At 42.8% G+C, this 14,912-nt stretch overlaps 1 protein-coding gene across 1 annotated transcript in view; it reads right to left on the bottom strand.

Moving 5' to 3' along the window:
- LOC115132024 (semaphorin-3F-like) overlaps positions 1-14,912 on the bottom strand; it is a 112,085-nt gene that overhangs the window by 50,419 nt on the left and 46,754 nt on the right. Inside the window, exon 2 of the mRNA XM_029664208.2 lies at positions 3,236-3,369. Coding sequence (XP_029520068.2) covers positions 3,236-3,338 — 103 coding nt within the window. The 5' untranslated portion in view covers positions 3,339-3,369. The remainder of the gene's footprint in view (positions 1-3,235; positions 3,370-14,912) is intronic.

Genomic DNA, 14,912 nt, shown 5'->3' with positions numbered 1-14,912 from the left:
AGGTTGTACTGATTATGATGAGCTAATGCTAAGCTATTTGGCAGCTATGTGTGGCGCCATGTTTGTTGACATTATACAATGCATTATGGGTGTCACGTAAAAGTCTGTCAGACCAAAGATGTTATTACAAAATGAGGTGAAGGGATGGCTCACTCATGTTTCGAGTAAACTTCCGCAAGTGAATGAAGGGAAGTGAATGATGATAGAAGACACACCCCCTTCAACATGTATACTGCAAACAGACCAAACTCCTCTCCTCTTATTATCTTTGGTTGACGCGAAAAAACAAACATGGTGGCTCGCTACCCATCATCGGATTACTTTTGATTTTTAGAAAGTGTTTGACACAACGTGTCAAAGGGCTAAATCCTCTTCCCAGATCTCGGTGCGTTTTACACTAATTGACACAGTGGTTGTTATTCTTTCCCAATTAAAGTATTACTCACATTTGTGGAGAAGTGTCATGTGTCATTGTCACTCCAGAGGTGGTTGAGAAATCTGGGAAAGTTCCTTAGTTCCTGCTATTGCAAATAGCCTGGTCTGTGTTAGAGATCGATGGAAAAACCATCAAACACCAAGGATGAAGAAGAGAGTAGTATGCTGCTAGTGCTTCTGTTTCAACAGAGGCAGAATGGGAGGAGAAAGAGTGGACCAGACAAGTTGGTAGAAGGGTTTAAGGAGATATGGGACAATATTGCCGGACAAAAGGTTGTTTTCCAAATGGATATTTGCACTTTAAAATTTGGACAAACATTTGATGCATCCTTCCAATTATTCAATTATTTTCTGTGTGTGAGGTTTTTATCTACTCTGCCTGTAATACAAGTTTTCAGAACATGATCATGGGTTTGAATTGTATTGTGCCACTACACAGTCATTAAACTGATTCAGACACAGTGCAGGATAAACCAACTGAGATGGCAGTAGCTTCTGCAGTCTGCTTTGATAGAGTGTGTCTGGAACAAGAAGACAGGCCCCACTCTGCATAACAGACATGTCTGTCTTGCATGTTGAAGCAGGTCGTTGGAGCTGGGCCCTTGCATTCTTCAGGGGGTTTCCCTGTGCGTTTACTGAGCTAAACATAGCAACAATGGCAGGCTATTTCTGACAGACTGTCTCTCCGAAGAGGAATCTGTTTCACTGTCACCTAGGCACACATAACCCAGGACAGCCCACCATCCTGTCACCGCTCTCTCCTTCACAGTGACACCTCTCCTCTTCCCTCCCTCAATACCCACACCCATGTCTGTCTCCATTTCTCATTCTCACCACTCTTTCTCTTCCTCACACTATCTCTCGCTCTCTACATAACCACAAAATGTACATATTGCTCCCTTTCCCTCTAGCCTATATTTTAATCTCTCCATGGCTGTATTTTCATTAGCTCTCATCTCAAACTCTCTTTCCTTCTCCATCTTCACCAGATTTCTCCTCTTCCTTCCTCACCCCTCCATTCTGTGTGGTTCTAGCGTTCCATGGTGAGCTTAGACCTCCTGAGATGTGGGCACCACCAGTGTCCCCCTCTGCCCTGGCAGAGGGCCAACAGATCTGTACCCCCTCCCCTGCACAGAGGGTAGCAAGGTGTGTCCCTTTGTATCACATATAGCAAATTCAGAGTGAGACGCAGGCACACACACATGCACACATAGCTCCACAGAGACATCATCAGGAAGGAAGAGTGATATGTTCAGATAAAGAAACAAAGAAAATATATATACATATACACTTCCGTTCAAAGGTTTTAGAACAACTACTAAGGGTTTTTCTTGATATTTACTATGTTCTACATTGTAGAATAATAGTGAAGACATCAAAACTATGAAATAACACATATGGAATCATGTAGTAACCAAAAAAAAGTATTAAACAAATCCAAATATATTTTACATTTGAGATTCTTCAAATAGCCACCCTTTGCCTTGATGACAGCTTTGCACACTCTTGGCATTCTCTCAACCATCTTCACCTGGAATGCTTTTCCAACAGTCTTGAAGGAGTTCCCACATATGCTGAGCACTTGTTGGCTGCTTTTCCTGCTGTCCGACTCATCCCAAACCATCTCAATTTGGTTGAGGTAGGGGGATTGTGGAGGCCAGGTCATCTGATGCAGCACTCCATCACTCTCCTTCTTGGTAAAATAGCCCTTACACAGCCTGCAGTTGTGTTGGGTCATTGTCCTGTTGAAAAACATAGTCCCACTAAGCCCAAACCAGATGGGACGGCGTATCGCTGCAGAATGCTGTGGTAGCTATGCTGGTTAAGTGTGCCTTGGAATCTAAATAAATCACAGGCAGTGTCACCAGCAAAGCACCCCCACACCATAACACCTCCTTACGGTGGGAAATACACATGCGGAGATCATCCGTTCACCCACACCGTGTCTCGCAAAGACACAGAGGTTGGAAACAAAAATCGCAAATTTGGACTCATCAGACCGAAGGACAGATTTTTTGCCCCAAGCAAGTCTCTTCTTATTGTTGGTGTCCTTTAGTAGTGGTTTCTTTGCAGCAATTCGATCATGAAGGCCTGATTCTCCTCTGAATAGTTGATGTTGAGATGTGTCTGTTACTTGAACTCTATGAAGCATTTATTTGGGCTGCAATTTCTGAGGCTGGTAACTCTAATGAACTTATCCTCTGCAGCAAAGGTAACTCTGGGTCTTCCATTCCTGTGGCGGTCCTCATGAGAGCCAGTTTCATCATAGCGCTTGATGGTTTTTGCAACTGCACTTGAATTTGATTTGATTTGTTTAACACTTTTTGGGTTACTACATGATTCCATGTGTCATTTCATAGTTTTGATGTCTTTCCTATTATTCTACAATGTAGAAAATAGTACAAATAAAGAAAAACCCTTGAATGAGTAGGTGTTCTAAAACTTCTGACCGGTAGTGTATATGAGAAAGAGCCTTTATTGTCAATATCGAAGAAAGGTATCCTTTTGCATTTGGGCAACAGTGCACGTCAACGTTTGGAGTTCTAAATTACATTGTGTTCAAAGGGTGCTTGCTTTCATTTTATAATTATTTTTTGGTGAATAAAGTGAAATTTAAGTATTTTATTGGAAGACATGTCGCTCTCAAGACCCCAGCTCTGAAGTCTCACATAAAACTACAATTGAAAGAGGGCATTCATAGTTAAATACACTGAAAGGGCATTCATAGTTAAATACACTGACTGTAATTGTCTTAAGTTGCTGTTGAACACTCACATAAAATTAGTAAGGTAAGGCTCACCTTTGTATGACAAATGCACTCTGGGAGCAGTCCGTGCATTGGCATGGCAACTGTAGACACATAAACTCAGTAGAAAGAGGAGGAGGGCTTGGGTGGTCTCCATAGCAATGACAGCAGTGTTAACCTTTGGAGTCCTACAAAGGGGAAAGGTAAAAGCAGTACAGATTAACTGAACATCACTTAAAACCGTCAAATCATTTCAACCATTTAGAGATACTTCGACATAGAGGCCTTCACGAGTACAAAAAGTTAGAGCCATTCCAAAATGGACCAAGGTCTTTTTTTACATCTGGGCCCGATACGCATCAATACATTTTTTAAACATACAGACCAGTTCCAAACGGACCCTAGGACAACTAGACCCATTCTGTACAGACCTTGTCGGATCCAGACCCTTTCCAATCAGAGCCGAGTGACGAAGCAGCAGCAAGGGCAATTTATTTGTTACTTTACTAACCAGAGGTGATAAAGCGCGAGGGACAGGAGGTAGAGAGAGGTGACGCTCTAGCAGGGGCCGTGCTGTGTGTAGGCTACTGTGAGTGTGAGCGATTATACAATCTCTCTCTCTCTCTACTGCAGCAGTCTAGTTCGGATCAGTATGGGCACAGTTAAAATGACACATACCTGGTTATTCGGGTACAGGTGGATTCGTAAAGATCTCTACCTCCACAACCACTGAAATATCCCTTGCACAGAAAAGTGTAGTTTTGAGAAGTAAAAAATAACTTCCAGTCCTCTAAAATGTCCCATTCACATTGAAATCACCCACTCAAAAGCCTTGACCCTGATAATAATCTGTTTGCAGGTCAGTGAGCATCGAAGCTTTCAGAGTTAAGACTAAAATGTCCTCATTACTGAGATATATCATTAGCATGTCAATAGCTACAAATTCTATTCCATGAACACTATCAATAACAAGACAAGAAAAAAGAGTGCACTTACAACTACCATCTGATGCAGAAATATTGGGAACTAGTAAACATTAAGTGCTGGTTTCGCTGACACACATTTAGCTAAGTCCTGGACTAAAAAGCACAGTCAGTGAAGATTCCTCGTTGAGAATGTTTTTTTTTGTCCAGGACAAGGCCTAATACTGTGTCTGGGAAACCCGCCCTAAGAAAGCTATCCTATTTAAAGAGCAACTGAACGTACAGGAATAAGCAACTTCTCCTTTTGAAAACAGCCTATGTGGCATCATATGAGTCAAAAACATTTACTCTAGTGTCAAAATTTACTACAATGTCTACAATGGATGTCTCTATTGACCTGTGTGCCCTTCCCCTGACACTGGGACAGCGGTGGAGTAAAAAAGACTGTGAAAGTGGGGCAACTAGAACTTACCCATGAGTGACATGCTCCTAAAGAGATGAGGAAAGTGAGCACTCCGAGACAGAGTTCTTAAACACTGCAGCCAAATCCTGGCAGCTAATACAAATCCCTGCCACATTGTCTTGCTCTAAATGTGAAACTCTTTTAGTAAGAGACTGTCTAAAAGCACGAGAACCACCAATAAGGATCACACACACACTCACTCACTAGGCCTCAAAATCGAATGTAAATCATGTCTGTTTAAGTTAGGGTGTGGGTGCTGTACTTTATTTCCCCACATATACCCAAGGTTAATAACGGGTTATCATAACTGTAACATAAACAGCTCAGACACAATACAACGATGCACAATACAAACGGTTTAAAGAAGCGGGTGGCAGTCCAATCACCTCTGACCAGATGTTGAATCGTCGCAAACAGCCACCGTTTGTAGTCACCCAGCAGGTGATCACTTACACAACATGGCCACTTGCTGCTTTTAGCCGTTCGTTGACACGGTGGGTCTGAGCTGTTACCTTCAATGATAATATTGCTTTTCTCTGTCAACATGCTTACAGTGCAATCGGAAAGTATTCAGACTCCTTCAGTTTTTCTACATTTTGTTACGTTACATTCTTACTCTAAATTAAAAAAAAAATCTTTATCAATCTCCACACAATACCCCATAATGTCAAAGCGAAAAAATTTTTTTTTGTAAATGTATTAAATTTGAAAAATAGAAATATCTTATTTACGTACAGTTGAAGTCGGAAGTTTACATACACCTTAGCCAAATTTGTAGCCAAGTTTTTCACAATTCCTGACATTTAATCCTAGTAAAAATTCCTTGTCTGATTACCACTTTATTTTAAGAATGTGAAATGTTAGAATAATAGTGGAGAGAATGATTTATTTCAGCTTTTATTTCTTTCATCACATTCCCGGTGGGTCAGAAGTTTACATAAACTCAATTAGTATTTGTTAGCATTGCCTTTAAATTGTTTAACTTGGGTCAAACGTTTCGGGTAGCATTCCACAAGATTCCCACAATAATTTAGGTGAATTTTGGCCCATTTCCTCCTGACAGAGCTTGTGTAACTGAGTCAGGTTTGTAGGCCTCCTTGCTCGCACACACTTTTTCAGTTCTGCCCAAAAATTTTCTATAGAATTGATGTCAGGGCTTTGTGATGACCACTCCAATACCTTGACTTTGTTGTCCTTAAGCCATTTTGCCACAACTTTGGAAGTATGCTTGGGGGTCATTGTCCATTTGGAAGACCCATTTGCAACCAAACTTTAACTTCCTGACTGATGTCTTGAGATGTTGCTTCCATAGAGTGCCTTGCGTAAGTATTCGGCCCCCTTGAACTTTGCGACCTTTTGCCACATTTCAGGCTTCAAACATAAATATATAAAACTGTATTTTTTTGTGAAGAATCAACAACAAGTGGGACACAATCATGAAGTGGAACGACATTTATTGGATATTTCAAACTTTTTTAACAATTCAAAAACTGAAAAATTGGGCGTGCAAAATTATTCAGCCCCTTAAGTTAATACTTTGTAGCGCCACCTTTTGCTGCGATTACAGCTGTAAGTCGCTTGGGGTATGTCTCTATCAGTTTTGCACATCGAGAGACTGACATTTTTTCCCATTCCTCCTTGCAAAACAGCTCGAGCTCAGTGAGGTTGGATGGAGAGCATTTATGAACAGCAGTTTTCAGTTCTTTCCACAGATTCTCGATTGGATTCAGGTCTGGACTTTGACTTGGCCATTCTAACACCTGGATATGTTTATTTTTGAACCATTCCATTGTAGATTTTGCTTTATGTTTTGGATCATTGTCTTGTTGGAAGACAAATCTCCGTCCCAGTCTCAGGTCTTTTGCAGACTCCATCAGGTTTTCTTCCAGAATGGTCCTGTATTTGGCTCCATCCATCTTCCCATCAATTTTAACCATCTTCCCTGTCCCTGCTGAAGAAAAGCAGGCCCAAACCATGATGTTGCCACCACCATGTTTGACAGTGGGGATGGTGTGTTCAGGGTGATGAGCTGTGTTGCTTTTACGCCAAACATAACGTTTTGCATTGTTGCCAAAAAGTTCAATTTTGGTTTCATCTGACCAGAGCACCTTCTTCCACATGTTTGGTGTGTCTCCCAGGTGGCTTGTGGCAAACTTTAAACAACACTTTTTATGGATATCTTTAAGAAATGGCTTTCTTCTTGCCACTCTTCCATAAAGGCCAGATTTGTGCAATATACGACTGATTGTTGTCCTATGGACAGAGTCTCCCACCTCAGCTGTAGATCTCTGCAGTTTATCCAGAGTGATCATGGGCCTCTTGGCTGCATCTCTGATCAGTCTTCTCCTTGTATGAGCTGAAAGTTTAGAGGGACGGCCAGGTCTTGGTAGATTTGCAGTGGTCTGATACTCCTTCCATTTCAATATTATCACTTGCACAGTGCTCCTTGGGATGTTTAAAGCTTGGAAAATCTTTTTGTATTCAAATCCGGCTTTAAACTTCTTCACAACAGTATCTCGGACCTGCCTGGTGTGTTCCTTGTTCTTCATGATGCTCTCTGCGCTTTTAACGGACCTCTGAGACTATCACAGTGCAGGTGCATTTATACGGAGACTTGATTACACACAGGTGGATTGTATTTATCATCATTAGTCATTTAGGTCAACATTGGATCATTCAGAGATCCTCACTGAACTTCTGGAGAGAGTTTGCTGCACTGAAAGTAAAGGGGCTGAATAATTTTGCATGCCCAATTTTTCAGTTTTTGATTTGTTAATAAAGTTTGAAATATCCAATAAATGTCGTTCCACTTCATGATTGTGTCCCACTTGTTGTTGATTCTTCACAAAAAAATACAGTTTTATATCTTTATGTTTGAAGCCTGAAATGTGGCAAAAGGTCGCAAAGTTCAAGGGGGCCGAATACTTTCGCAAGGCACTGTATATCCACCTAGTTTTCCTTCTGATGATGCCATCTATTTTGTGAAGGGCACCAGTCCCTCCTGCAGCAAAACAACCCCACAACATGATGCTGCCACCCCCGTGCTTCAAAGTTGGAATGGTGTTCTTCGGCTTGCAAGCCTCTCCCCCTTTTTCCTCCAAACATAACAATGGTCATAATTGTCAAACAGTTCTATTTTTGTACGATCTTTGTCCCCATGTGCAGTTGCAAACTGTAGTCTTGCTTTTTATGGCGGTTTTGGAGCAGTGGCATCTTCCTTGCTGAGCAGCCTTTCATCTGCACAAGGTCCTTTGCTGTTGTTCTGGGATTGATTTGCACTTTTTGCACCAAAGTAGGTTCATCTCTAGGAGACAGAACGCGTCTCCTTCCTGAGTGGTATGACGGCTGCGTGGTCCCATGGTGTTATACTTGCGTACTGTTGTTTGAACAGATGATAATTTTCTGTAATTTTCCAAGCTGTTTAAAGGCACAGTCAACTTAGGGTATGTAAACTTCTGACCCACTGGAATTGTGATATAGTGAATGATGCGTGAAATAAATTGCCTGTAAACAATTGTTGGAAAGATTACTTGTGTCATCACAAAGTAGATGTCCTAACCGACATGTCAAAACTATAGTTTGTTCGCAAGAAGTTTGTGGAGTGGTTGAAAAACAAGTTTTAATGACACCAACCTAAGTATATGTAAACTCCCGACTTCAACTGTATTTTTTCCCCCTTAACAATCTACACACAATACTCCATAATGAAAAACCAAACCTCTACGGAGCTCTATGGACAATTCCTAATGACCTCATGGCTTGGTTTTTGCTCTGACATGCACCCTTATATAGACAGGTCCCACCCTAAAAAATAGGGTCTGAATACACTAACGGTCAAAAGTTTTAGAACACCTACTCATTCAAGTGTTATCTTTATTTTTACTATTTTCTACATTGTAGAATAACAGTGGAGACATCAAAAATATGAAATAACACATGGAATCATGTAGTAACCAAAAAAGTGTTATACAAATCAAAATATATTTTATATTTGACCTTCTTCAAATAGGCACCCTTTGCTTTGACGGCAGCTTTGCACACTCTTGGTATTCTCTCAACCAGCTTCACCTGGAATGCGTTTCCAACAGTCTTGAAGGAGTTGACTGCTTTTCCTTCACTCTGTGGTCTGACTCATCCCAAACCATCTCAATTTGGTTGAGGTTGGGAGATTGTGGAGGCCAGGTCATCTGATGCAGCACTCCATCACTCTCCTTGGTAAAATAGCACTAGAGGTGTGTTGTGTGATTGTCCTGTTGAAAAACAAATGACAGTCTCAATTTCCACCGGTCTAATGTCCATTGCTCTTGTTTCTTGGCCCAAGCAAGTCTCTTATTGATGTTCTTTAGTAGTGGTTTCTTTAAAGCAATTTGACAATGAAGGCCTGATTCACACAGTCTCCTCTGAGCAGTTGATGTTGAGATGAGTCTGTTACTAAGCATTTATTTGGGCTGCAATTTCTGAGGCTCGTAATAATTAATTTATCCTCTGCAGCAGAGGTACTGTAACTCTGGGTCTTCCATTGCTGTGGCGGTCCATCATAGTGCTTGATGGTTTTTGATGGTCAAAGCGCTTGACTGACCTTAATGTTTTAAAGTAATGATGTCCTGTCATTTCTCTTTGCTTATTTGAGCTGTTCTTGCCATAATATGGACGTGGTCTTTTACCAAAATAGGGCTATCTTCTGTATATCTCCCTACCTTGTCACAACACAACTCATTGGCTCAAACACATTAAGAAGGAAAGACATTCCACAGATTAACTTTTAACAAGGCACACCTGTTAATTGAAATACATTCCAGGTGACTACCTCATGAAGCTGGTTGAGAGAATGCGAAGAGTGTGCAAAGCTGTCATCAAGGCAAAGGGGTGGCTACTTTGAAGAATCACAAAAATAAAAATATATTTTGATTTGTTTAAAACTTTTTTGGTTACTACAAGATTCCATATGTTTTATTTCATAGTTATGATGACTTCACTATTATTCTACAACGTAGAAAATAGTAGAAATAAAAAAAACAAAAAAACTTGCACGAGGAGGTGTTCTAAAACTTTTGACCAGTAGCGTATGTAAATAAGGTATTTCTGTTTTGTATTTTTAATAAATGTGCAACATTTTCTCAACCTGTTTTCACTTTGTCATTATGGGGTATTGTGTATAGATTGGTGAGGATTTTTTATTTATTTAATCCAATTTAGAATAAGACTGTAACGTAACAAAATGTGGAAAAAGGGAAGTCAAAATACTTTCCAAATGCACTGTTCATTGTAGAAATTATTTAAGATACTCTTCAAAGAGGTAGGGTTTCAGACATTTTCAGGAAGATTTGCAGGAACTCTGTTGTCCTGACTGCAGGGGAAAGCTTGTTCCACTATTGGGGAGCTTTTACTGGGCTGAGCAGGAGCTGCCCTCCCATAGGGGTTGGAGGCCCAAGATACCAGAAGGTGGCTGAACGGAGTGCACTGGGTTGGGATATAGGGTTTGAGCATAGCCTGAAGATAAGGAGGGGCAGTTCCCCTTCCTGCTCCGTAAGCAAGCACGAGGGTCTTGAAGATGATGCGAGCTTCCACTGGAAACCAATGTCATGTGCGGCGAAGCGGGGTGACTTGGGAGAACTTAGCAAGGTTGAACACCAGGCGGGCTGCGGAATTCTGGATAAGTTGAAGGGGTTTGATGGCACAAGCATAGAGCCCAGCCAACAGTGAGTTGCAGTAGTCCAGACGGGAGATGACAAGTGCCTGGATTGGGACCCGCACCACTTCCCGTGTGAGGAAAGGTCATACTCCGGATGTTGTAGAGCATGAACCTGCAGGAACGAGTCACTGCTTGGATGTTTGCAGAGAACGACAGGGTGTTGTCCAGGGTAAAGCCAAGGTTCTTTGCACTCTGGGAGGGGGACACCATTGCGTTGTTGAAATGCCTGGTAATAGGGAATCATTGATATTTTATAATGAATAGGCTGACACATTACCTTTAGCTACAGAATATCTCACCACCATGCGTTTCCATCTCCTCCTTTCTCTCCTTCATTCCTTCCTTGAGTGCAGTGATAGGGGCTGTCAACAGTTTAATTAAATATGTTTTGTTGTGGGGCCTCCCGAGTGGCGCAGTGGTCTAAGGCACTGCATCACTACAGATCCTGGTTTGATACTGGGCTGTGTCACAGCCGGCCACGACCGGTAGAAGCACAGTTGGCCCAGCGACGTCAGGGTTAGGGGAGGGTTTGGCCGGGCGGGATGTCCTCGACCTTCGCCTTTCCCGAGTCCATATGGGAGTTGCAGCGATGGGACAAGACTGTTACTACCAATTGGATATCACGAAATCGGGGAGAAAAAGGGGGTAAAATAAATAAATATATGTTTTCTTGTGAAAGCACGTTACTATCAATGTTCCTGAACAGATTTCACTTGCTTTCCCAAATGATGTACTGGGTAGCTGCAGGAACATGGTTGGAGAGCCCATGGCATACAGAGTTTGGGCAGAATATCACCAGTCGTGCAGCGAGGCTGCATGCACCTCAAACAGTGGTTGATGCATGAAGAGAAATAAGTGTTCTTATAAGCCCGGATATTTCTATATGCCATCCCGTGTGAAAGCAGAGTTTTGATGCTGGCCACTAAAAAGAGCAGGATCCCAGCTGAAACTATATTTAGGACTATTTCTCAGCTGCTCCACTATAAAACCAGAGTAGCCCACCCGACATCAAATCAAATCAAATTTTATTTGTCACATACACATGGTTAGCAGATGTTAATGCGAGTGTAGCGAAATGCTTGTGCTTCTAGTTCCGACAATGCAGTGATAACCAACAAGTAATCTAACTAACAATTCCAAAACTACTGTCTTATACACAGTGTAAGGGGATAAGGAATATGTACATAAGGATATATGAATGAGTGATGGTACAGAGCAGCATACAGTAGATGGTATCGAGTACAGTATATACATATGAGATGAGTATGTAGACAAAGTAAACAAAGTGGCATAGTTAAAGTGGCTAGTGACATAAGAATGCAGTCGATGATCTAGAGTACAGTATATACATATGCAAATGAGATGAATAGTGTAGGGTAAGTAACATTATATAAGGTAGCATTGTTTAAAGTGGCTAGTGATATATTTACATCATTTCCCATCAATTCCCATTATTAAAGTGGCTGGAGTTGGGTCAGTGTCAATGACAGTGTGTTGGCAGCAGCCACTCAATGTTAGTGATTGCTGTTTAACAGTCTGATGGCCTTGAGATAGAAGCTGTTTTTCAGTCTCTCGGTCCCAGCTTTGATGCACCTGTACTGACCTCGCCTTCTGGATGATAGCGGGGTGAACAGGCAGTGGTTTGGGTGGTTGATGTCCTTGATGATCTTTATGGCCTTCCTGTAACATCGGGTGGTGTAGGTGTCCTGGAGGGCAGGTAGTTTGCCCCGGTGATGCGTTGTGCAGACCTCACTACCCTCTGGAGAGCCTTACGGTTGAGGGCGGAGCAGTTGCCGTACCAGGCGGTGATACAGCCCGCCAGGATGCTCTCGATTGTGCATCTGTAGAAGTTTGTGAGTGCTTTTGGTGACAAGCCGAATTTCTTCAGCCTCCTGAGGTTGAAGAGGCGCTGCTGCGCCTTCTTCACGACGCTGTCAGTGTGAGTGGACCAATTCAGTTTGTCTGTGATGTGTATGCCGAGGAACTTAAAACTTGCTACCCTCTCCACTACTGATCCATCGATGTGGATAGGGGGTGTTCCCTCTGCTGTTTCCTGAAGTCCACAATCATCTCCTTAGTTTTGTTGACGTTGAGTGTGAGGTTATTTTCCTGACACCACACTCCGAGGGCCCTCACCTCCTCCCTGTAGGCCGTCTCGTCGTTGTTGGTAATCAAGCCTACCACTGTTGTGTCGTCCGCAAACTTGATGATTGAGTTGGAGGCGTGCATGGCCACGCAGTCGTGGGTGAACAGGGAGTACAGGAGAGGGCTCAGAACGCACCCTTGTGGGGCCCCCGTGTTGAGGATCAGCGGGGGGGAGATGTTGTTGCCTACCCTCACCACCTGTGGGCGGCCCGTCAGGAAGTCCAGTACCCAGTTGCACAGGGCGGGGTCGAGACCCAGGGTCTCGAGCTTGATGACGAGCTTGGAGGGTACTATGGTATTGAATGCCGAGCTGTAGTCGATGAACAGCATTCTCACATAGGTATTCCTCTTGTCCAGGTGGGTTAGGGCAGTGTGCAGTGTGGTTGAGATTGCATCGTCTGTGGACCTATTTGGGCGGTAAGCAAATTGGAGTGGGTCTAGGGTGTCAGGTAGGGTGGAGGTGATATGGTCCTTGACTAGTCTCTCAAAGCACTTCATGATGACGGAAGTGAGTGCTACGGGGCGGTAGTCGTTTAGCTCAGTTACCTTAGCTTTCTTGGGAACAGGAACAATGGTGGCCCTCTTGAAGCATGTGGGAACAGCAGACTGGTATAGGGATTGATTGAATATGTCCGTAAACACACCGGCCAGCTGGTCTGCGCATGCTCTGAGGGCGCGGCTGGGGATGCCGTCTGGGCCTGCAGCCTTGCGAGGGTTAACACGTTTAAATGTCTTACTCACCTCGGCTGCAGTGAAGGAGAGACCGCATGTTTTCGTTGCAGGCCGTGTCAGTGGCACTGTATTGTCCTCAAAGCGGGCAAAAAAGTGATTTAGTCTGCCTGGGAGCAAGACATCCTGGTCCGTGACTGGGCTGGGTTTCTTCTTGTAGTCCGTGATTGACTGTAGACCCTGCCACATGCCTCTTGTGTCTGAGCCATTGAATTGAGATTCCACTTTGTCTCTGTACTGACGCTTAGCTTGTTTAATAGCCTTGCGGAGGGAATAGCTGCATTGTTTATATTCGGACATGATTTAAACTGCGGGAAAACAGCCTCCATTCACTATTCGAGTGAATACAGATTATATGTATTTTTTTCCCCTGCCCCTGTTCCTATCCATTTGATAATTGGGCATTCTAAATCGATTTGAAAATATATATATTAGTAAAGGCAAGAGTAAATTGGGAATAGTCCGATGGGTGAAAATATGATCGCTTGATGAGAGAACAGAGTGTGCAGCCTAAGGCAAGGAACAGAGAGCAAGCATTTTTGCGACTTTTTCAAATAGTCAATAGCCTATAGTCACATCATGCAGTTTTGATTTCTAAGACATTCTAAGGTTTGTGTCATTCACAACTAAATTTGCCAAATAACTCTAAATCTAGCGTATAGAACCTGTTTCAAATGATCACTTTTACACTCAACATAGCCACTTCATATGCCCACTGGCTCCGGAATAGAAAAATATCCTTATATATTTTATTCAATTATATTATCTTATTCCATTATATTATTCTTACAATAAAATCATATAACATTAAATAATGGCATGGGACTTATTAGCATATCTTGTCTCCTAAATGAACTAGCCTACAGCCTATGGAATGACTTATAGCCAGATAACATAGGATGACTACATTTTGTTCATACCATTAGGTTTCTTTAGACCTGCCTAAAAAAAAAAGAATTTATTGTGATGGTGTATATTAAATGAATTTTAAATACAGATGTTCCAAAGGCGCACATCAGCGGCTTGTATACTTGGAGGCCTGGAGATGCTAAACGTGTTTATGTTAATTAATGGTCAATTGGTTTCTTGAGGAGGGGCGGAACTCTGGACATCTTGAAATCAGTGGTCAGGGATGAGTTAAGTGAGGAATAGGAGAAGATCTCCAGAGATGGTCTGGAGAAGGGAGGGGATGGGGTCAAGTTGGCAGATTGTTGGGAGGCTGGGCATCACTAGTCGCGGGTTTTTAACTGGAGAGAGGAGAGAAAGAAGTCAAGGTGTAGGGTAGTTCTGTGTGAGTTGGATCAGTGGGGTCTGTGAATGAGGAGTGGATGTCGTCAACCTTATTTTCAAAGTGGTTGACAAAGTTTTCCGCAGAGGGAGGAGGGAAGGGAATGAGGTGGAGGATTAAGAAGGGAGGAGAAAGTGGAGAAGAGTTTCCCAGGGTTGGAGGCAGACGCTTGGAATTTAGAGTGATAGGAAGTGGCTTTAGCACTGATACAGAGGAAGAGGAGGGAGTGGAAGGATAATAGGTCCTCCGGAAGTTTTGTTTTCCTCCATTCAGCTGCCCGGAGCCCTGTTCTGTTAGCACGCAGTGAGTCATTCAGCCACGGAGTGGGAGGGGAAGGTCGAGCCAGCCGGGAGGAAAGGGGACAGTGAGAGTCAAAGGATGTGGAAAGGGAGGAGAGTAAGGGTCAAACAGGCAGAGTCAGGAGGCAGGAGAGAAAATGATTTAGGAGAAGGGAGAGAGGATAGGATAGAAGAGGACAGATTAGTGGGAGA

Source organism: Oncorhynchus nerka, linkage group LG7 (assembly GCF_034236695.1).
Source record: "Oncorhynchus nerka isolate Pitt River linkage group LG7, Oner_Uvic_2.0, whole genome shotgun sequence".
Taxonomy (NCBI): domain Eukaryota; kingdom Metazoa; phylum Chordata; class Actinopteri; order Salmoniformes; family Salmonidae; genus Oncorhynchus; species Oncorhynchus nerka.
Note: the sequence above shows the minus strand (reverse complement) of the source record. Positions and strands in the feature narration are given on the sequence as shown.